Source organism: Oryx dammah, unplaced genomic scaffold (assembly GCF_014754425.2).
Source record: "Oryx dammah isolate SB20612 unplaced genomic scaffold, SCBI_Odam_1.1 HiC_scaffold_16, whole genome shotgun sequence".
NCBI classification, from domain to species: Eukaryota; Metazoa; Chordata; class Mammalia; order Artiodactyla; family Bovidae; genus Oryx; species Oryx dammah.
This window is the reverse complement of record NW_024070200.1, coordinates 10450988-10474915: the sequence shown is the minus strand read 5'-3', so window position 1 is coordinate 10474915 and position 23928 is coordinate 10450988. Positions and strand designations below refer to the sequence as shown.

General features: G+C 51.6%; 1 protein-coding gene and 1 long non-coding RNA gene across 2 annotated transcripts; both read left to right on the top strand.

The window, feature by feature from the left end:
- The first annotated feature begins 2440 nt into the window (after positions 1 to 2440).
- Positions 2441 to 15336, top strand: SERPINA5 (serpin family A member 5). The gene is made up of 5 exons (XM_040257203.1): positions 2441 to 2550; positions 10780 to 11403; positions 12987 to 13257; positions 13611 to 13758; positions 14306 to 15336. Exons 2-5 carry the CDS (start codon positions 10797 to 10799, stop codon positions 14492 to 14494), a joined length of 1215 nt encoding a protein of 404 aa, XP_040113137.1. The 5' UTR covers positions 2441 to 2550; positions 10780 to 10796; the 3' UTR covers positions 14495 to 15336.
- A 1047-nt stretch (positions 15337 to 16383) lies between these two features.
- On the top strand, positions 16384 to 20654 carry LOC120875425. The gene is made up of 2 exons (XR_005723956.1): positions 16384 to 16537; positions 20231 to 20654. It is a non-coding gene; the product is annotated as an uncharacterized LOC120875425 (long non-coding RNA).
- The last annotated feature ends 3274 nt before the right edge of the window (positions 20655 to 23928 follow it).

Genomic DNA, 23928 nt, shown 5'->3' with positions numbered 1-23928 from the left:
ACTAAGTGTGCTTATTAGAGGAAGAAACACCAGAGCTTGCTTCTTCTCTCTCTCCCTCTTTTTCTGCCCCCACACAGGCACAGAGGAGGGGCTGTGTTAGGACTCAGCAAGAAGGCGCCATCTACAAGCCAGGAAGGCAGATATCACTAGAAAAGAACCCAGACATCACCTTGGTCTCGGACTTCCAGCCGCCAGAACTGAGAAACATGTTTCTTTTGTGTGAGCCCCTCCGTCTGTAGTCTTTTGTTCTGGTAGCCAGAGTAGACTAATCTGTGCCCTGAGACACCCTCAGAACTTTCTCTTCCAAGTGTCCCTGCCCCCAGTCCCCTTCCTTCAGAACCCTTCTGAGTGGCAATGGGGAGTCAGGGCTTGCCCTGTTCCCCAAATTCTCAAGCTAGTCCCTAGAATGTAAGCCTGGGACATGGTACCTGGAGTGCCTCCACAGACATACACACGGGCTGGAGAAGTCTTTTCAGCATCTTGTTTAGTCCCATCTTTCATCGGAAACCCGTTTTAAGGTATTACACTAGCCTCCCATTGCTGCCGTAACCAATTAGGACCAACTGAGTGGGGTAAAGCAACACAATTTTATTCTCTTATGGTTCTGGAGTTCAGAAGTTCAAAATGGGTCTTCCTGGGCCAACATCAAGGTGTCATGTCAGCAGAGTTTACTTCTGGAGTTCCTTGGCCCAAGGCCCCACATCCCCTTGTTTATTTCCTCCTGCTTCCCTTTGGACTGCAATCTGCCAGGCTTCTCTGTCCTCCACTATCTCCCAGAGTTTGCTCAAACAGATGTTCATTGAGTCTATAATGCTGTCCAACCATCTCATCCTCTGTTGTCCCCTTTCCTCTTGCTTTCACTCTTTCCCAGCATCAGGGTCTTTTCCAATGAGTCAGCTCTTCGCATCAGGTGGCCAAAGTATTGGAGCTTCAGCAGCAGTATCAGTCCTTCCAGTGAATATTCAGAACTGATTTCCTTTAGGATTGACTGGTTTGATATCCTTGTGTGGGACTTCGTTCTTGCAAGAGACTCTCAAAAGGTAACAAACACTGATTTCCTTCCTATAAAGCATAGTTTGGGAATCTCTTGGTTATGAGATGAGGGACTCTTGCTTACATCACATGGCACAATGGATGGAAAACAAAGCCTGAACAAATGAGACCTAGTTTCCCCCTGTTAAGGCCTCTTCCTAGCAGCCGTGTGCTGTTGGGCTGATCACCTATCCTCTCTGGACTTCCATCTTCTCACTGATTCCTTAGGGATTCCAGCACCCATCCTCCAGGGCACGGCGAAGGCAGTGAGCACACAGCAAGCACCCGACGCCTGGTAGTGACTGTGCTTGTCTCTAGATTGAGGCAAAGCTCAGTATTATCCCCTTTGCAGGGCGGCTGGAAGTACTAAACTAGATAAAGGGCCAAAACTGGGTCCAAAATTATGGAGCGAGAAAGCGGATGTCTCAGAGGTTCTAGAGGGACCGTTTGCTGAGCAGCAAGGTCATGTTCTCTGGGTAATACCTGACCCTCTGTTTCCTCTATCAACTGCACACCCCATATTTACTCACACAGCCTTCTGGGTCATGGCCACACACTGTACACCCCAGTATTTGGAAGCCCCAAGCATGAGGACATTGGCAATGAAACAAGGGTTGAGCCAACACCCCACCACTTGGAAACAGTCTTGAAAGAGTGGGGCTGAGTTTTGAAGCCCCAATGTCAAGGTAGAAAAGGACAGTTCAACTGAGCCCACAGGAATCCTGGAGACAGACTTTTGCTTTGCAAAGAACACTGGCCTTGAAGCTGGTAGCCTGAGCACTCAGCCCCACTCTGTCCCTAACTAATGCACATCTCTGAAAAGTCCCTTCATCTCTCTGAGCCTCAGTTCAGTTATTGATGCAATAAGAGGGGTGGAGACAGTGATCCCTCATCTCAGCCATTGTGGTGGTGGTGGTTTAGTCGCTAAGTCATGTCTGACTCTTGTGATCCCATGGAGACTTCTCTGTCCATGGGATTCTCCAGGCAAAGACCCTCTTGATACATCTAATTTCCACCAGGAGCTGGCTGTAGGAGTCCATGAACCTCGTAAGTGTGCAGCCTGCATACAGCGTGGGCTCTCATTTCCCCAAATCAGCAGCAAATTGGCTGCAGGAAACAAAGCTAAAGAGGGTTTGGGAGAGTGTCTCTCTCCTTGTGTCTGGACAGCTGGTCACCTATCCAGCCTAGTCCGCCTGGGGTGTTTGTGCCATAGTAATTGGTGGCTAATGTAGGGTTTTCAGGGCAGTGAAGGTCTGGTCTTGGTCAGAGCTCAGCCCTGCCAACGACTGGACAGGGAGAAGCCAGGGAAGGAGAGGAGCCAGGGAAAGGGAGGAGCCAGGGAAGGGGAGGAGCCAGGGAAGGGGCGGGGCCGGAGGAGAGGCAGAGTCAGGGAGGGCGGGGGAGGCGGAGTCAGGGCTCTGCTTGGTCAGTGACAGAAGCTGGCTCCAGTCCAGCCAGTTCTCTACCAAGATCTGCGGACAGTCGCCTCTGCTGTGTGCACGCTCATCATCGGACAGAGTAAGTACAGGCAATGTGGACCGAGGACCTGTGGGGCTTGGGGCGGTGGGGGGGGGGAGTGGGGAGTGGGGAGTGGCCTCTGGAGTTATGGCATTTGGAGGGCTTAAAAACTCTGGAGGTGTCCCAGGGTGAGCAGGACAGTGGCGGGGAGGGAGGAAGCCAGGGCCTCTGAGACAGCAGAGATATGTGTGTGTGCCCTCCCCCACCCTTGCTGTGTAGTCCTGGGGACAATGCTATACCTGGCTGAGTCTCAGCTTTCCCATGGATAAGATAGAAATTACTGTACCCCTTGCAGGGTGTGATTGTGAAGATTAATAAAGTGATTCTCACCCGAGTGTGATTTGCCTCTTGGGCACAGCTTCATCTGGAGGCACTTTTAGTTGTCATAACTGGAGTGCTGCTGTTGGCTTCCAGGAGGAGAGGACAGGCCAGGGATACTGTGAACACCCTACACTACACAGGACAGCCCCCACTGCAAAGAACGACCTGGCTTCAGGTGCCAACAGTGCTGAGAAACCCTGAACTAAGTGGTGGGGACACAACGTCTGGTCCCCGGAACATGCTGGACCAACCATAACTTCTATTGTTTTCTGTGCCTGGAATCTTTTACCTTCAGAAATCAGGGAAAATGACCGAATACAATCTGTTTCCCTAAGATAAGGCTGACCTGCCAGGAGGTTGCCACCGAGAGTGGTCATTTGGCCATTTGCTAAGTGAACAAAATGTAGACATACAGTGAGTGGATTTTCAGTTTTTCTGAAGATAAGGCTTTGGGCATGAAACACAACAGCAAAAGGGAAAGTGCTCCTCTGGGCCAACATCCTACTGACAGATCAAGAAACCACAGCTTGAAGAATAAAGGGGGTGGGAGGGAACTTTGGGAAGTGGTGGATGGCAGTGATGATTTCACAGATGTTTACTTCCTGGCTCTCCAAACTCATCAAATTATGTACAGCCTTTGGCAGGTCAGTCCAACCTCAATAAAGTAGTTTTAGAAAAGAAACAGAAAGGAAACTGAAGCTGAGCTTCAGTGCGGAAGTTATTCAAGGTCAGCTGGCAAGTTAGCCCCAGGAATGCCAGGGCTCAGCCCTGGATGCCCAGCCTGGCTCACTTCCATGACTCAGTGGCCAGCACGTATTCTAACACCTCTGAATCACAGAGAAGGAGCCCGAGTCCAGTCATCCACCCACTCATCCATTCATGCCACGGGGGTGCTATAGCACCACCTCTTGACTGAACGCGTCATGGCAGGACCAACAGAGATGAAGGTCCTTTCTTACAAGCACAGGTTCTAGTTGGGGAGAGGCTTGGACAAAAGAAGCCCGCAGCACACGCATATGTAATTTCACTTCTGTAATTGATGGAGCCATGAGAGAAACAATCAAAGGGGCCCTTACAGAGAATAGCAGTGGTGAGGGTATGGCCAGGTGTGGACAGGGTACCATCAGGATAAGTGGAAGCCTGGACCCGGAGAGCAGGCGGCGTTAGTGAAAGAGGCAGGGAAAGGTTTCCAGGAGGGAGGGTGGAGTGTGCAAGGGCCCAGGACTGGGACAGGGTTTCTGTGTTAGGAACTGAAAAACAAGACTTGTGTCCTGGGGGGCAGAGCTCGTCAGGTGTGGCTGGTGAGAGCCAGACAAAGCTGGCAGCCTCATGGGTTATCGTGTAATCACAGGTTTTACCGAGCCAGTGGGCAGCAATGGTGTCCTTAGGCAAGGGAGCGCCCTGCCCGTGTTTGTGATCAAAGGGGATTATTTCAGAATATACTTATGTATGTAGAATGGCTCTCAGGGGCAGGAGAAGCAGAGTCCAGGAAAAAGAGGCTTCCACTGGGATGATAGCAAGGAAAATGGGATGAGGCAGGCAGATTTCAGAGCTAGAAACCGACAAGCCCTGCTGATGGTCTGGAGAGAGAGAGGGAAGTTAAGAAAGTTCCCCAGGCCCCTGATTCCAGAAAGCTCTTCCCCCTGGTCTGTAGGATCTAGGGGATGTTGTGTTTTATCTCTCCCTCTCTGCCTGGGCTCCAAGTCCTGTCTCTCTTTGTGTAATTAGCAGATAGTAGACAGACGCTCCTGAGCCACACGGCCGCCTCCCACAGCTGAGTCCAAAGTCGACCTTGGTGGGACTTTGTTGCCTAACATTTGGAATAAACACTAGCAGATTTCCAGGCTGGATGGTGGGGCACCAGTGGGAGGACCGCCCAGGACCTGCCTGTCCAATGCCCAACCTCTGTCATCGCAAATCCCTTTGGCCTGGGGTGCCAGATCAGCCCGATCGACCCACTTTCTTCCCTCTGACATGTGGGAGCATCTCTGCAGACACACTGGCGTCAGGGACCCAGGAGAGGGTCAGCCGGGCCAGGCTCTGCTGGCACGCAGTGGGAGCTGGCCTCCTGAGAGCCAGGTTCACAGAGCCTGAAGACTTTCCACTGCCTCAAGGTTGGCATGAAACTCTGTAAGCTGTATATTTGCCCCCAGAGGCCCATGAGTGCAATTGTAAAGCCTGGACTTAGAAACTCGGAAACCTGAAATGAGCACTCCCAGGCCTCTACTATCTCAAAAGTAACCTCTCTGACCCTCTGTTTCCTCTCCTGGACAATTGTGACAATGATACCAACTCCATTTTGTCATGAAGTGTTAGTTGCTCAGTTGTGTCCAACTCTTTGTGACCCCATGGACTGTAGCCCACCAGGTTCCTCTGTCCATGGGATTCTCCAGGCAAGAATACTGGAGTGGGTTGCCATTTCATCCTCCAGGGGATTTCTCCAATCCAGGGATCCAACCTGGGTCTCCTGCATTGCAGGCAGACAAGGAACATAAATGAGCTATTTCAGGTGAACAGGTTAGGAGATACCTGAGAATCAGAAGAGGGAGAACAGTGTGTCATCCTCATAAATCGGAGCCAAGAGGCAGCATGTACGCCAGTCAGAGTCTGGATTTTAACCCAGATCCATTACTCACTGGCTGGAATGAACTATTCCATTTTGCTAAGCCTCAATTTCTTGCTGTTGTTTATTTGTTAAGTCGGGTCAACTCTCTTGCGACCCCATGGACTATTGCCCGCCAGGCTCCTCTGTCCATGGGATTTCCCAAACAAGATTACTGGAGTGGATTGCCACTTCCTTCAGGAGATCTATCCAACCCTGGGATTAAACCCACGTCTCCTGCATTAGTAGGCAGATTCTTTACCACTGATCCATCAGAGAAGACTCAGTTTATTTGGCTGTAAAACGGGACTAATGGTACTTTTGGTAAAGATGAAATGCAGTTATATTTAGAGAGCATTTAATCAGTCCTTAATAAATAGTGGCATCAATAAGAGGGAGAGAGCTAAATGGAACAAGGTTTTCTGGGCCCCAAACCTGAAGCCCAGCGGAGCCTGAGAGAAGCAGCTCTTATCCATCAGATTGCTGGTGTTTCAGAGGGGCAGCCAGTGGTGGGGCCCCAGCATCAGACCTCCAGGCCTGGGAGGGGAAGGGCCTGGCCCAAGGTCACCAGGCTGTTGTCAGGGACAGGAGGATGGGAGGTTGGAACTCTCACTCCTGCTCCCTGACCAGCTGCCCCTGGGCTCTGCTGTCCAAGCAGGAAACTCCTCTGTGGCCTGTAACTATTCTTTGAAAGCATTTCTTTTATAGTAATTATCAGCTCAGTGTTATCTGTGTGTAGGTGTAGGGGGAGGGTTGAACTGAGTTGCTTCTCAAGCAGCATCCTGCTACATTGATGATTCTAACACTCAGCGGACTAAAGGACACAGTGATTACGCCGCCCACCCACGCTCTTTAAAGACCTTCTTGAAGGTCACTCTCAAAGTAGGAACAAAAAGGGAGTGTCAGCATGGGAAGCCGGACTGCTTCTTATTTATTTTTTTTATTTGGCTGCCTTGGGGAACGCAGGATCTTTGTTACATCCTATGGGTCCTTCGATGTGGCTCACAGACCCTCTAATATGGCACCCGGGCTCAATAGTTGTGGTGCATAGGCTTGCTTTTCCTGTAGCATGTGGAGTCTTAGTTCCCTGACCGTAGATCGAACCCATGTTCCCTGTACTGCAAGGCAAATTCGTCACCACTGGGCCACCAGCGAGTCCCCAGTTCAGTTCAGTTCAGTCACTCAGTCGTGTCCGACTCTTTGTGACCCCATGAATCGCAGCACGCCAGGCCTCCCTGTCCATCACCAACTCCCAGAGTTCACCCAAACTCTTGTCCATCGAGTCAGTGATGCCATCCAGCCATCTCATCCTCTGTCGTCCCCTTTCTCCTCCTGCCTTCAATCCCTCCCAGCATCAGAGTCTTTTCCAATGAGTCAACTCTTCACATGAGGTGGCCAAAGTATTGGAGTTTCAGCTTCAACATCAGTCCTGCCAATGAACATCCAGGACTGATCTTTAGGATGGACTGGTTGGATCTCCTTGCAGTCCAAGGGACTCTCAAGAGTCTTCTCCAACACCACAGTTCAAAAGCATCAATTCTTTGGCCCTCAGCTTTCTTCACAGTCCAACTTTCACATCTATACGTGACCACAGGAAAAAACATAGCCTTGGGCATTTCTCAATTCTCTGCAGAGGCAGAGAACACAAAATTGGCAGGCTGTGACACAGACAAGGGAGGACCAGGGATCTGGGGAACTGACTGGTGTGGTGGTTCAGAGCATGAACTTTCAGGGTCCGAACTGGGTCTGAGCCCAAGCTTTGCCACTACTAGCAAGTGACTCAAGCTCTCTGAGCCTCAGACGACCTGTCTGTAAGATGGAGCTGATCTCGTGGCCTTGGTCTGCACCATCTTGGAGAAGGGCCTGGGTTCCCAGCCAGAGACTGAGGCTGGGTCATGGCACTGAGAGCACCAGATCCTTAGCCACTAGACCAGTGGTCAGGGACAAGGCCCTGCCCTTCTGCTTTGCAAAAAAGAATTCTCACAAAATGGAAAGTAGTGAAACAAGTGAAGTATTTATTAGGAGGAAAAGGAGTACAGTAAGTGTGGATAGACACACAGGCACACTCAGAGAGTCACTGAGTTCACATCCCCATGGCAGTTTGAATTACTTTTATGGGGCATTTCTTCCAGGTTTCCTTTGGCCAACTGTTCTGATTTCCTGGTTCACAGTCCATGTTTGGCATAGCTCAGGATCTTCCCAGGTGTGCACACTCATCTCTTAGCCAAGATGGATCCCACCGAGGAGGCTCATGGGTAGAGCATTTCTTGACATCACTCCTTGGCCCTCCAAGGAGACTGTCTGGGCATGTGTGGTCAGGGAGGTCTCCTGACTTCAAGAAAGAGAAACATGTGTTTTCTGGGTAGGGTCCATCCCGCTCCCTTAATTGTCCTGCTAGTCTCGTCTTGGAGTTTCAGTCCACAGAAAATGAATCTCCAATCACTCTTCCCCTAGGGGGTCCATCTGCCTCCTGCCTCATAGCCGGTAATCGAACCTGCCTCCATGGGTGTGTAAGGCTAAAGGAACTGATGTTTGTTGAGACATCGCAGCACCCAGCAGTGGAGGTGCTAGCAGTGGACCTGGGCCTCCCACAGGCACAGGGATCCCTGAAGCCGCTGTGTTTGGCTCAGGGTCCCTGGAGGTTCGGCAGACAGAACATCCTAAATGAACTTCCTTTGTGGGCTCAGGTGTAATTTATTTTTTTTTGTTGTTGTTGGTTTTTGATAATGTGAGAAGTAGATTTATTTATTTAAACTGACACACATTCCATAGACAGAGTGTGGTTTGTCTCAGAAGATGAGAACAGCGCTGGCAGAAACATAATCCACAGAGTGTGGGCCGTCTCAGAAGGCGAGAGGCCCTCGGTGCGATTTGGAGGCCAGGAGCGCCGAGTGTGACTTGCTTGAGTCCATCGGTTTCATTCAGACAAAGACAGGAAGGTCCGCAGACCCCCAGGCTCACTGGTGTCCTCCCACCAGGCATGTCCAATGCAGCAGTGGGGGGCCCTTTGCAGTTTGGTTTTGCGTGGGTCTGTGATTCCGTGGCCGTGCTCGCCCTGAGCCTGGGGGGCCTGATGACATGGTGTCCACGGCGGGGAGCACACCCAGCTGAAGGGGGTGCACACCGGGCCATCGTGGGAATTAGTTGTCTGGCTGCCACTGGGCTCCCGTGAGAGCATGTGTGTGAAAGCACATGTTCTGTGCTACAGCCAGGGAAGCGGGGATCTCGAGTGGGGCTTTGGTCCATCATGGCCACACTGCCAGCTCACACTTGGACAGCACGTCTGCATGGAGCCCGGTTCCAAGCCATTGCTTATGTGGACTCCTTAAAGCCTCAGCCACCCCTGGCGTGGGTTCTGTCCTGACCTCCGTCTACAGGTGGGACGGCGACACTTGCTCCAAATCACACTTGGAGGGAGCAGTGAGGCTGGGATTTGAACCCAGGCTGCTGCCTTTCGAGTCTGTGCTGTTCACAGTGGGTGGAAGGAGGGCTTTAGGAGGCCCAGGCACAGGAACAGTTCCTGGGTGCACAGGGGGTGTCTAGGTAGGTGGCAGGGGAGAGACTAAAGGGTGGAGGACAAGGCCAGGATGATAGCAGAGCCCCAGGGCCCACCTGAGAGTCGTAGAAAGGCAGAGGTGAGGGCCTCCTATCTGGGGGAGGCAAAGAAGAGTGCCGGGGTTGGCAGGAGGTGAAACAACACACGTTCATGGTCTCACAGCCCTGGAGGCTGGAAGGCCAAGGTCAAGGTGTCGGCAGGGTGGCTTCCTCCTGGGGCCTTGCCCTTGGCTTGTCTGTGATCGTCTCCTCCTCCTTCCTGTGTCCCCACATTTCTCGTGTGGTCACCCCTCATCTGCGTGTGTCTGTGTCCTAATCTTTTCTTTTTCTTTTTTAAAATCCTTGATTATATTTATTTTTAATTGAGTGATGATTGCCTTACAATATTGGTTTGATTTCAATCAATACATCAACGTGAATCAGCCGTGGGTATACATATGTGCCCTCCTTCTTGAACCTCAGTCCTATGTCCCACCCTTTCCCAGCCCTCCCGGTTGTTATAGAGCCCTGGTTTGGGTTCTGTGAGTCACACAGCAGATTCCCATCGGCTGTTTTCCGTATGTTCGTGTATCTGCTTCCATGCTGTTCTCTCCATTCATCTCACCCTCTCCTTCCTCTCCCACGCCCTTGTCCATAAATCTGTTCTCTAATCTCCTTTTCTTTCAAGGACACCAGTCACACCTGATCAGGGCCCTGCTCCAAAGACCTCATTTTAACTGAACTGCCTCTTAAAGGCCCTGTCTCCAAACGCAGTCACATTTGAGGGGTCTTGGGGTTCTGGACATCAGTGTATGGATTTGGGGGGCACAATTCAGCCCATCACAGAAGAAGAGGGAAGTCTGGGAGCTCACACTGGGTGTGTTAGTTGCTCAGTTGTGCCCAACTCTTTGCAACCCTGTGGACTGCAGCCCACCAGGTTCCTCTGTCCATGGGATTTTCCAGGCAAGGATACTGGAGTGGGTTGTCATTTCCTGCTCCAGGGGATTTTTCCGACCCAGGGATTGAACCTGGGTCTCCTGCACTGCAGGCAGATTCTTTACTGACTGACCCACCGGGGAAGGCCTGGGAGCTCACAGTAAGAGGACAGAACTTCCTCAAGGGAGGAAGGTGCCTCTGATGAGGGGCCAGGTGGCTTTGTGGGGTCCTAGAGCAGCCCCTGGGGAAGGAGAGGGAGCCTGATGGTATCCTGTGTTCACGCAGGAAGCACATGAGCCTGGCACTCTGCCCACCACCTGGATGCGCCGGATGAGCAAGGACAAATCCAGCAGTGTAGCTGAGACCACCAGGAGTAGCTACCCTGAGCTCACAGCAGGGAATGAAGTCTTGCAAATGCTATGCCCCAGCAAGAAAGTGAGGGATGGGGTCATTCAGGGATACAGGCTGCTCGGCTCCCAGTAACCTCAGAGCTTCTGAGCAGGCAGAATCCTCAGTCCCCTGTGACGGGTATTTCCCTATGGATGAGAAGCGTCTTCTTGCCCGGTACCCACATGGGTCTCACTCCTCTGCCTTGTCCTTCTTCTCCCTGCCGTAGATACCCACGTCCCCGAGCCTCTGTCCTTCCGCTTCTCTGGTGCTCTCTAAAACCTCACTCCCTCCCAGCCGCTGGCGTTCATTATCGCCCTCTGAGGCTGCTGGTGGGCACTGCCGCTGCCTTCGAAGGTCAGCCCTGCCCCTAAGCTCACGATCTTCTCGCCGAGAGGACGCGCTAGCCGCCGCCCTCTCTGAGGTCATCTTCCCACTCTCCCTTTCAGAACGGGGGTTAGCCACGATGCGCCTCTGTCTCTTCCTGTGCCTGGTGCTCCTCGGGCCGCGGGTGGCCACCCTCCGGCGCCCCCAAAAGAAGAAAATCCAGGAGGTGCCACCGGCAGTTACCACAGCGGCCCCGGGCAGCAGGGACTTTGTATTCGACCTCTACAGGACCTTGGCTGCAGCCGCCCCCGATCAGAACATCTTCTTCTCCCCTCTGAGCATCTCCGTGAGCCTGGCCATGCTCTCCCTGGGAGCTCGATCCAACACGAAGGTGCAGATCCTGGAAGGCCTGGGCATCAGCCCGGGGGAAGGCTCGGAGGAGGAGCTCCACAGCGCCTCTCAGAGGCTGCTGCGCGAGCTCCAGCAGCCCCGAGACAGCCTCCAGCTGAGCCTGGGCAACGCCCTGTTCACCAAGCCCACGTTGCCCATCCAGGAGGCCTTCCTGGGTGCCATGAGGACTCTGTACCTGGCAGACACTTTCCCCACGGACTTTGAGAACCCCGAAGGGGCCAAGAAGAAGATCAACGATTACGTGGAAAAGCAAACAAAAGGCAAGATTGTGGACCTGATTAAGAGCCTGGATGGCACCCAGGTCATGGTCATGGTGAATTACATTTTCTTTAAAGGTAAGACCCTTGGGCTTGAATCTGAACTTCCTCTTTGCAGATGCTTTTTGTCAAAAACAAACAAACAAAACAAAAGAACCCCAACCCCTCCAAAACAAAACAAAAGACGGAACAGATCCAGTTCCCACACACACAAAAGGGTGGGAGTGGGGTTAGTACTCTCTGGGCCCTGAAGATAGAATGAAGTCAGTAGTCAGCCGGGTGAGACGCGCCTTCTTAGCCTTCTTGATGTGTATGTGTGTGTTTAGTCGCTTCAGCTGTGTTGGACTCTGTGTAGCCTGCCAGGCTCCTCTGTTCATGCGATTCTACAGACAAGAATACCAGAGTGGGTTGCCATGCCCTCCTCCAGGGGATCTTCCTGACCCAGGGATTAAATCTGCATCTCCTGCACTGCAGGCAGATTCTTTACTGCTGAGCCACCAGGGAAGCCCCTCTTAGTGCCTAAGGTGATACGAAGAGCCTGATGCTGTTTCCTCCACTGGGGAAAAGCTGGTTCCTTTTTGAGCCCCCAGGAATACTTAAAGCCACAGCATCCACATACACTCTGAAGCATGAGTTCGTCAAGGCCACAATGCCAAAGAAACGGACACCATGGCTACTCAGGGAAGGACTGTGGGTCTTAGACGTGCCTTAGAGGGCTTTTGCCATCTCCTCCGAGGTACCCACATCCTCACCTCTGTGCCCTCCTAGGAGCTGGTTCCTTAGCCCAGAAGTTCTGGAACAAGAACCTATTCCTCTGAATTGTCTTCTCTCCCCCACTTGGGAGTTTGACTCCCCATCTGTCTCCCTGGCATTTCTTGTCAATATCCCTACTCATCTCAGCTTGTATGCCTGCTTCTCCTTCTAGATGCTGAGTCCTGAGTGCCCTAGATGGGGCCTGACTGAGGATAGAGAGGGGAGTGAGAAGAAAGGGAAAGAGGAAACTAGTTAAATTGGTACCCAAACCCCCTACCTGTGGTCACAGAGAGTGAGGATCAAGCTTGCCTTCTTAGAGTTCTTGTCCTCATGTCCAGGTCTAGGCTTCAGAGGACAGCTGTGGAGTAAGCTAACTGGTCCATGGGAGTTGGATCTATATTTGATAACTACTAAGAAGATGAAAGCAATTACTTGTATCACTTTGAACAAAATACCCATATGAAACAGACAGAGCAAGAAGCACAACCAAAGACTTCCCAGCAGGAAAAATCATGGTTTTTTCAGGACCCTTACGAACCTTTCTTCCAAGCCTAGATTGAAATTCAATATTGGGAAAAGAGTGGAAAAGAGAAGAACTCACCTTCTTCACTGGGGGATTTGAGCTTGAGTACCAACATCAGAGAATCAGACAAACAGCATTTGGGGTAAAGGGTGTCTGAAGACATGAAAACCAACATCCTTGTTTTGCAAAGGTGGGAGGATAGCCCCACAAAGTTCTAGTCTGTCCCCTGAATTAAGAAGGGGCTTGTCTTTATATTGTAGAGGCTTCGCTGTCACTTCTCCCAACGATACTGCTCTAAAGAGGATGCTCTCTGGTAGGTTTACTGTGAACACGCTTTTCATTGGTGGCTGACAATTTCTAAGTCCTTTTCCATTTTAATCTGTAGCTAAGTGGGAGACAAGCTTCAACCTCAAAAGCACCCACGAGCAGGACTTCTACGTGACCCCGGAGACGGTGGTGCGGGTCCCCATGATGAAACAACAGGACCACTTTTACTACCTCCTGGACCGAAACCTCTCCTGCAAGGTGGTGGGGGTCCCCTACCAAGGGAACGCCACCGCCTTCTTCATTCTCCCCCGCGAGGGGGAAATGGAGCAGGTGGAAAATGGCCTGAAGGAAAAAACACTGAAGAAGTGGCTCAGGATGCCGATGAAGAGGTATTCTTCACACTACGCTGGGCCAGCCTGCTGCGGCACACCCACAGGGCCACACGGCAGTGGTGGGAGGACTCACCTGGCCCAGGGCCTGCCTCCAAGCCCAGAAGCATCGTGTGACATCCTAGCTCTGGGGCCTGAGTCAGCTAGCTGGAGGGAGCAGGGCTGGAAGCTGGGTTTTCTGGTGGGACATCTGAGTGGGCAGTGACCGCTGGGGACAGCTCAGGTCCAAGTCCAGAGCTGGATGGGTTCCATCCTAGGCAACAGGTTGGAGGAGCATTAGGAAACCTAGAGATAGCAAGAATATGAGCCAGTGCTCTAGGAAAGTCTAAGAAAAGGTCCTCTTCTCTTTCCAGGCGGCTTGAGCTTTATCTTCCCAAGTTCTCTATCGAGGGCTCCTATCAGCTGGAGGAAGTCCTCCCCAAGCTGGGGATCAGAGACGTCTTCACCTCCAATGCCGACCTGACCGGCATCTCCAACCACTCCAGCATCTGGCTGTCTGAGGTGAGCCCAGAAGCTCCTGAGCACCTGCTTCCAGAAACTTCTATCCTTTTATGTTATATTCTATTCCATTCTATTCACCCCATCCCTCATTCCAAATTCTCTCTCTCTCTCCCTCTCCTCTTTTCCCTCAAGAAGCAAAGATTTCACTTTGCCTCTTGTCCTCTGAGCAGTGGAAAGCTATCCAGCGCCGTGTCTTGCAGAAGGTGGATTGTCTTAAGCAATCAAACCTAAGAATCAGATCCTGACTCCATTTACTGCGTGACCTCCAGCAATTACTAGACCTCTCTGAGCCTCCCTTCTCTCTATAAACTCAGAGAGTCACACCCTTGCTGTGAGAGGCAGTGAGAATTCAATGAAAGACACATGAGCACTCACCCCTAAGCCCTGGGGGCACAGTAGTTGTTCAGTTACCTCATCTCCTATCTGCTTCATGGCTCAGGAGCACAGAGATTCAGATGGTGGTGCCATCGGCGGAAGCTTGGCTGTTTCCCCCGATGGCATCTCCCTGCCCCTGGTGGCTCTGTGACGCCTGATGTCTCCCCCGTAGATGGTGCACAAAGCCATGGTGGAGGTGGATGAGTCTGGAACCCAAGCGGCTGCAGCTACGGGGACAGTCATCACGTTCAAATCTGCCCGATTGGGCTCTCAAAGAATAGTCTTCAACAGGCCCTTTCTGATGCTTATTGTGGAGAACAGCAAACACATCCTTTTCTTCGGCAAAGTGACTCGCCCTTGAAATGAGGATTTCTCAAGGAGCCTCCATAGTGGAAGATGAGTGTGTATGATGGCTGTCTGTCTGCTGGGAGCTGCTGGTTTACACAGGTTTGGTTGACTAACGAGACTCCCACAAATCATAATATCAAGAATATCATCAAAACAGTGATGATTGCTTCTTTTCACATGATTGCAAGACATGAGTGCCTTGGAGAACATTTGGTTTTGCCCTTGCCTTTCATCAGTGGAGATTAGTGCTGAGGCCCAGAGAGGTTGGTGACTTGCCCAAGGTCACACAGCATGTTAGTGGCAGAGAGAAGCCCAGAATCCAAGCGCCTGTTACCCAGCCCAACGCCACCAATTTCTGTAGGAGCGTTGTTCCAGTAGATATTTCCAACAGGAAGTGTATCACTAAGCCTAGCTTCCCACCTGTTGGCAGTGCCAGCTATCCGTTCATCATGGCTTGGAAAAAAATGCTGGGATGGGAGTATGAAATCGGGCTTCTGTCCCAGCTATGTGACTTTGGGTAATACTATCCCTCTCTGGACTTCAGTTTCCCCAGGTCAGGTCAGGGACTGAAGAATCCTTGAAATCATATAAAAAGGCTAGAATGTCCCCCACCAATCACTGTTGGTTTCAATGCATTTGAGTGCCACTCATCTTTTAAGAAAAGCAGGCGGACAGCAGGGTAGACATGGCCAACCCAGGACTGTACTGTCCTGTGGCTTAAGTTACAACCTCGTGGGCTTGGCTGGGTGTGGAAGAATGGAGGCCTGACGCGAATACTAGAGTGTCATTTGAAGACCCTAATGACTAACCGTGGATTTTAGTGTCAGCAATAACAATAAAGCATTTTGCAAACACTGGGTGTCATTGTCCTTCTGGAGGCAGCGCTGGGAATGGCGACATTCCTAGCTTACCATGTTCTAGGACCAATGCTAGCTGCTTCACCTGGATCGTTAGACTTACCCTTCACAATATCCTGTACCAGGCAGGCACTCCTCTTATTTCCATTTTACAGATAGGGAAGGTGAGCCTTGTTGGGAACAGGTAATTTCTCCAGTCACGCAGCTCCTTGGTGGTGGAGGCAGGATTGGACACTGGGAGTGTGGCCTCAGGACCTCCCTCTCAGCCGTGGGCTCTGCTGCAGAGCAGACATGACCCGGAAACAGAAGCCCAGGTCAAGTGCATCAGGGCGCCAGCTCCTCTGTCATCCAGAGAGGCTCAGTCTCCTCCTTCACTAGTCCCATCACGCTTCCCTGTCTGTCAGATGAAGGGGATCAGGCACATTCCAGCATCAAGGAGTGAAGGAGTGAAGGAGTCCTTCACTTATTCTCAGACGGTCCCCGAATTCACTGCCCCCAGGTCTGACCCGTGAGTGCCTGTCACCCCACCCTGCATGCCCGTGGCTTGCTTTTCATGAGCCTGTGCCCAGGGCTCTGACACCAGGCCCTTGCCTGTGTGGCAGGTGTGTGCCCCTTAGAACTAAGGTCAGAACCCCAAGCTTTGACCATCCCCTGATGTATGAGCACTTACTGTGTGCGAGCCACATTTTGCATCTGTGATCTCTGATCCTTCGACAACCCTGCATGCCTATCAGAGTCCCTATCTCACAGAGGACAGCCTGAGTGCATGCCCAGAGCCCTCCAGTGAGAGGCACAGGCTCAGAGACCCAGATGGCACGAGTATCGGGTGGTGGCAGGGCAGAGGCTGCAACCAGCACCAGGCGGCTTGTCCTTGTGTGTGTGCCTCGGGCTTGGGAATCTTGGGGAGGATGGGGCCTCTTCGTGGGGCCTGACCTGCTCCTGGGTGCCTTTTCCTTTCGTAACACCTGGTCTTTTTTTTTTTTTTTTCAAATATTTCTCTCAGCGTTGACTCAGCCAGTCCAAGGTCAGGGGGAGGCCCTGACTGTACCACGTGTGTCAGGCCAAGGTCCAGCGCTGTCTAAAGTTCACTCAGCAAATAGTCACTAAATGCCCCTGTGTGGGGGACTGGCCCGGGCTCGGGGCGGCTGATTTGGGGTGGCCTGGAGGGAAACTCTGAGCTGGGAGTCAGCACTGCTCACGTAAGTCAATTGTCTCACCATCCTGGGATGAACAGATTGATAGAGCCACTCATAGAGAGAAGGAGGGTTACGTTCTGAGGGCGCAGGCGAGGCTTTTGCCAAAGCAGTGACTTGAAGTGGGCAGATAGGGCTTCACGGGCAGCAGATACAGGTTCGGGGCTGGGCCGTCTGGCCGGGGGAACAGCTGGAGCAGAGTGTGGCTGAGGAAGCTGCAGTGCGCATGGGAGATGGTGGAGGCTTCAGCTTGGACCAGGGCCGCCATGGGAAGGAGAGCAAGGAGGGAAGAGCGGGCGATTCTTGTGGTCCAGTGACAGGGACCCTGGACACTTCTCTTTCATCCTAAGCTTCAGGGTAATTTGACCATCTTCACCACACCTAAGTCACTCCCTGGAGCCCTTCCAGGCCCTTGCTCTTCCATCTGTGTGTCCGTAGATGCTTCACGCAGCCCTTTAGAGGGTGTTCACACCCATCCACACCTGCTCCTCCATCGACCCCACCAGACCTGTCTTATCGGTGCCTGCATAATAGGCATGGCTGTCCCCATCTGGGGCCTTCCCAGCTGGCACTAGTGGTAAAGAACCCGCCTGCCAATGCAGGAGATGTAAGAGATGCAGGTTCGACCCCTGGTTCAGGTAGATCCCCTGGAGGAGGGCATGGCAACCCACTCCAGTATTCTTGCCTGGAGAATCCCTTGGACAGAGGAGCCTTTTGGGCTACAGTCCACAAGATCACAAACAATCGGACACGACTGAAGAGACTAGGCATGCACACACACCCACCTCTGGACCTTCTTTCTTAGCCCTTGTATTCATTTTCTAGGGTTGCTATAACAAAATCCCACAGATGGGGCAGCTTGACAACAGACGTATTATCTCACAGTCCTGGAGGCTGGAAGACATCCGGTGTCTTCAGGGCTGTTTCTCTCTGAGGGCTCTCTTTTGTGTCTGCAGATGGCAGTCTTCTCTCTGTGTCCTCACATGGGCTTCCCTGAGCATGTGTCCGTCTTAATCTTCTCCCCTTCCAATCTCCACCAGTCATACTGGATGGCAGTAGCGCCAGTTGCTCGGTTGTGTCCGACTCTTTGCAACCCCATGGGCTGTCCATGGGATTCTCCAGGCAAGAATACTAGAGTGGGTAGCCATTCCCTTCTCCAGAGGATCTTCCCAACCCAGGGATTGAACCCAGGTCTGCTGCACTGCAGGCATTTTCTTTACCATCTGGGCTACCAGGGATGCCCATATTGGATGGGGACCCACCTTAATTTTAACTTAATCACCCTTTCAAAGATGCCACCTTTGTATATAGTCACGTTCTGAGGTACGGGGTTAGGATTTCAGTATATGAGCTGGGAGGGGGACACAGTTCAAGCCGTAGCAGTCACCCATCTTTGAGCTCCTTGGCTGCTGTTGCCAAATTCACTGCTATTCTTAGGAACCCACGTTCACTTCCCTCTCTGACCAAACGCACTCTGATGCTCTTCCCCTGTGGACTTCAGAGAGTGGTGGACCCACCCTAATTTTAACTTAATCACCCTTTTAAAGATGCCACCTTTGCATATAGCCACATTCTGAGGTGCTGGGGTTAGGGCTTTAACATCTGGATTTGGTGAGGATGCAGCTCAAGCCGTAGCAGTCACCCATCTTTGAGCTCCTTGGAAGCTGTTGCCAGATGCACTGCTGTTCTTGGGAACCCGTGTTCGCTTCCCTCTCTGACTACATGCACTCTGAGGCCCTCCCCGCTGCAGACTTCAGAGAGCAGAGGAATGGTTCAAGGGCCCAGGATTCCTTCCCCCACCATTCCCAGCAGAAACCCAGACCAGAAAGAATGACCTTGGTCTCCAGAGAAAGCACTTCACACTCCATGGAACAACCTTGGCTAGCCTACCCTTGTTTATTTAACTCTATCATTTGAAGACTGTTCAAGGGGTTCCTACAGGGAATCAGGCAGGGAGCTAGGACAAAGATGTAAATGGTGAGCCTAGCTGATCCAGGCTTAGGCAATAACCAGGCATGCACACAAATACACAAAACTACAAACTGTAATGAGGGCTATCCTTTTGTTCCCAGATGTTTATTAAATATCCCTTGGAACTGCTCCAGGTGCTGGAGATAAATGAAAAAATCAACAAAGATCTTTGCTCTGGGCAAGCTACATTCTAGCATGGAAAGACAATAACAACAAAAAAGAGAGAAAAAAATAAAAAAGTAAAATATGTCCCATTGTCAGTTGATGACAAAGTGCTATGAAGTGTGAGTTTGACAGTCAGAGCATAATAAGTACAGAATAGAGGAGAGAGACTTGACATCCATGAACTTGGGTTATGGAGCTTGACTGTATGATCAAGGTCAGCTTCACCAGTGGTGTGGCGTGCTATCATCTTGGGTTCTCTGATATGGAGTGACTAGAAAGGAGTATTGCCTTGGTGGAATCTTCCCCCAAAAACATCACCTCCTCACTCTGATCATGAGAAAACACCATATAGACCACAGCTGAGAGACCTTCAACAAAATACCTGACCAGCCCTACTCTTCAAAAGTGTCAAGGTCACACAAAGCAAGGAAAGCCTGATGCTATGAAGTGAAGGTTTGTGTTCCCTCAAAATTCACATGTTGAGGTCCTCACCCTGCAATGTGATGGTGTTAGAAGGTGGTGCCATCGGGAGGTGACTAGGTCATGAGGGTGGAGCCCTCATGAATGGGATTAGTGCCCTTAAAAGAGACACAAGAGCTCTCTCTTGTCCCTTCCCACATGAGGACATAAGCAGAAGAGCGTCCTCACCTGATTATGCTGCTTCCTGATCTCAGCCTGGATGTTCAGCCTCCAAAACTATAAAGAGAATTTCTACTGTGTATAAGTCACTCAGCCTGTGGTATTCTGTTACGGCAGCAGGACAGTTTCAGAGACCTAAAAACTGTCACAGGCCAGGTGAAACTAAGGTGACCTGGAAACTGAGTATAATGTGGTTTCCTGGATAGCATACTGGAGGAGAAAAAGGACATTAGTGGAAAAAGTGGAATCCCAAAGAGTATACCATGCCAAAGTTCGCTCCTTGGTTTTCAGAAATATGCCACGGCTACATAAGACGTTTATGTCTCAAGAGCTCTCTTCACTGTCATCACAACTTCTCTGTATATCTAAAATTGTTTCAAACTAGAAAATTGACTTTTTTAGTGAGATGTTAAAAAAAAATGTAGAAAAGAAAGTAGATATGGGGTTGGGTGGGGCAGAAGCAGGGGACTAGTTAAGGAGGAGAATGGGCACCAAGAGACAGGCAAGGACCTTCTCCTGCTGCGAGAGAGAGAGCTGGAGGTGGTGGAATTGAAGCCGAGGGCTGAGGGACAAGCAGGGATGAGTGGGGAGACTGTTACTTGTATAGAAAGTGAGTGAAGACCCAGCGATGGGAGAGTGTATCCTGTTCATGGAACTGACAGGGGCCGAAAGACACAGGCGGCTGGAACCCAGGAGGCTCAGTCTTCACCAGCACCGGTTAGACTATGCAGGGTGCCAGGGCGGTGGTGGGGATGGCAGCACTCCTGACACGTGGTGGCACTTGGATGCCACCTCCTGTGCGCACACACCGCTCAGAGTCCTCTGCATACATTGTCTCAGTTGATGAAGAGGCAGAGAGGCGCCCGCACAAGGGGTTGGGAGGGCAAGTCGGCGACATCAATGACATTCTCCCGTTTTCTATAGAGCCCCACTCCAGAGCTGACCATCCACCACCTTTCCCCAAGGAGTGAGGTGGGAATGAGATGACCCCACGTGGCAACAGCTACAGACACAAAAGTGTTTTGCCCAACTGAGAGAATCCAGTGTGAGAGACCACATGCCATTCCTGATGATCATTTTCCATGAAGACATACAGAGAACCAACAACAACAACAAAAACTCCTACACATGTCCAAATTGCTACTTGCTCATATGTGCACATGTGGGCACACACAGTCTTCTGGACATATCTGGCTGCTAATTCTCTGGCTGAACTAGAAGCTGAGCATTCATTGTATACCCGGGGGGTTGGGTGGGGGAGGTGGTCCCAGAGCCTTCCCCTATCTGGGTCCTTGCTTCTCCATCCCTCCCCCAGAGAGGCTGTGCTATGAACCATTCATGGCTCTGAGCAGGAGGTACATGTTCCTTCTGATGCTATGCAACCTGGGCTGGGTTGGGGTGGGGCAGGCTGGAGGTTTGGGAAGGCCAGTCTGGCAGGTATGGTGGGTGTGTGTTAAGAGTATGAGACAGGGGCCCAGGCTCTGCTCCCAGGTACACAGAGCCAAACACACAGAGCCAAACACACAGTATGCCCATTTTCCCCACTGCCGTGTAGGGTGATGGTAAGGAGGCTTGGAGGAAACCAGGCAGAGGCATATTAAAATTACCAGCTTATTAAAAAGCAGGGACATTAATTTTCCAACAAAGATCCATCTAGTCAAAGCTATGGTTTTTCCAGTAGTCATGTATGGATGTGAGAGTTGGACCATAAAGAAGGCTGAGCACTGAAGAATTAATGCCTTTGAATTGTGGTGTTGGAGAAGACTCTTGAGAGTCCCTTCAACAGCAAAGAGATCCAACCAGTCCATCCTAAAGGAAATCAGTCCTGAATATTCATTGGAAGGACTAATGCTGAAGCTGAAACTCCAATACTTTGGCCACCTGATGGGAAGAACTAACTCATTTGAAAAGACCCTGATGCTGGGAAAGATTGAAGGTGGGAGGAGAAGGGGACAACAGAGGATGAGATGGTTGGATAGCATCACCGACTCAATGGGCATGAGTTTGAGTAAACTCCAGAAGTTGGTGACGGACAGGAAGGCGTAGCGTGGTGCAGTCCGTGGGGTCGCAGAGTTGGACATGACTGAGCGACTGAACTGAACTGAACTGAAGGCAGGGGCAGGGCCCTGAGCTTACACCTTACACCAGTGTTTCTCAGTCTGTGATCAATATCACCAGAGACTGGGGGGAGGGATGGGTGTTTGTTAAAGAAGCCTCTTCCTGGCCCCTACGGGAGGAATCAGTGTGTTTAACAAGCCCCTCTCACCCTCGGGATTCTGATGCACAAGCAGAGCACAGAGTTATCCAGTTTGGCTCAGATCCCAGTGAATCCACACCCCCTCCTCTCTGCAGCTGCCACCACCGAGCTTCAGTGTCCGGGGACTCGCATACACTCATACTCTGTGCCCCGAAGGCCCGGATACTCTTCAGTTTTAGCACTTTTCCAGCTAATCCTTGCAGAGCCACTGCCAGGTAATAAACACAAACACTGGCACATCCTCAGGACTCTGCCCAGAGGCACCTTCCTGACTCCCGCAGATTCATCTCTGGGCCCCCACCCTCCACCCCTTCCTCCATGACTTCCCACACTCTGTACTGCCCATCTCTCTACATGTCTGTGTCTCTCACATACCAGGAAATCCCCGAGGGCTGGCCCCAGTGCCTGGCATGGTCCTTGGCCCAAAGTGGGCCCTCAACAAATGTTGGGTGAATGAATTAAGGAGCTATATGATGGCAATTCCAGAAGATTCCATGCCTCTGCCAGTCCTCAGTCCACTGCCTAAAACCCCCTATTCCTTGAGCCCTGGATGCCTACCTGAGTGCACTGTGCAGATGGGGTTGCTGATAACACAGATAAATATGAATTCCAGATAATGAATCCCTTTTTAGCATAAGCATGTCCCAGGGATTGTGGGGTGGGTCCCAGGAATTTGTTTGCCAAATCCAACAGCTCTGTCTGTAGAGAACAAGGGTGAGAGAGAAGCGGCCATCCCCACGGCCAGAAGCCAGCAGTGCTCCCTGCAGAGCTAAGGGGGAAGTCATATCATAGGGACAACAGGCAAAGGCTTTTCCTGTAAGAGGGTGGGAACAGATTTGGAAGAGTCAGAGGAGGGTCTATTCCACCAGGAAGGACCCGGAAGGGCTTCCTGCCACATGCTGTGCAGCCCGAGATAACACAAAGGAGTGGACTCATGTGTGATTGCATCAAGCTGAAGCCCAAGACAGAACTTGTCAGAGGTCCCCTTGTTTGTGAAGGGAGTTGAAATCCTCCCTTGTCCTGGGATGAACTGAGAGACCTGAGGATTCCCAGGCGGTGCTAGCGTTAAAGAACCCACCTGTCAATGTAAGAGATGCAGGTTTGAGCCCTGGGCTGGGAAGATACCCTGGAGAAGGGCATGCAACCCACTCCAGTATTCTTGCCTGGAGAATTCCATGGACAGAGGAGCCTGGCGGGCTAAAGTCCATGGAGTCTCAAAGAGTCAGACACGATTGAAGTGACTTAGCATGCATGCACATGAGGGTTCTATAGGGACAGCTGTGCTCTATGGAATCTGTTTTGTGACCTGTGATGCTGGTATCCCAGCTGCAGAGGTGGGTAGGGCCAGACCATGTGGCTGCTGATGGATCAGAGGATGGAAGGGAGTCCAGGGGGTGGACGTGGGAGCTTCAGACACTAGTTCCCTGAATAATCTGTACCCTTAAAGATGTTCTGAGGACCTTTCAGAAAACAGACTGAGAGGGAGCAGGCAGGGAAGAGAGCAGGCAGTTCAGGGGCCAGTGACCCAGGGAGCAGTGCCAGCAGCTGGGACCAGACTGTGGGCAGCAGAAACGGAGAGTAGGAAGTAGGTTCCCAGGAGGCAGAAGAGGATATCTTGCCCCCACCAAAGGGGAGGTTGGAGAGGGGAGGATGCCCCAGGTTGCTGGCTGAGCTGGGGAGATAGCAGCGCCATCCACTGAGATGGGGAGCAGAGAACGGAGGGGTGGGGTGGGGATTATTTAGGGCATAGTTGGTGGGATAGATCCCAAGGAGAGAAGCCAAGGAGGAGCAGGGTCAAAATCCTGATTGCCGGAAGTCTCTCAAGCGTGGTGAGAGCCGCAACATCCCAGGTAAGAGGTGGGAGGTGACCACGTGACAGAAAACTCAGCAGGTGGAGACCACCCTGCTATGGAGAGTGGATGATCTAGGAGAGGGTCTCAGGTCAGACCAAGCTGCTGAGGGGGCACGGGAAGAAGTTGGAGAAGCACATGAGGGCTTGGTCAACAACGCCCACATTAACCAAGAGCCCTGCAGCCTGCGGCATCTTTGTGCCCTGAAAGTGAAAGTGAAGTCGCTTTGTTCTGTTGGACTCTTTGAGACCCCAAGAATTGTAGCCTACCAGGCTCCTCCATCCATGGGTTTTTCCAGGTAAGAGTACTGGAATGGGTTGCTATTTCCTCCTCTAGGGGATCTTCCCTACCCAGGAATTGAACCCTGGCCTCCTGCATTGTAGGTAGATGCTTTACCATCTGAGCCACCAGGGAAGGCCCTTTGTGCCCTGTGATCCCTAAAATCAGAAACTATTACCATCCACATGTTACTGAACCAAACTTGGGTCCACTTGCCCATGTGCAGTGGAGCCAGT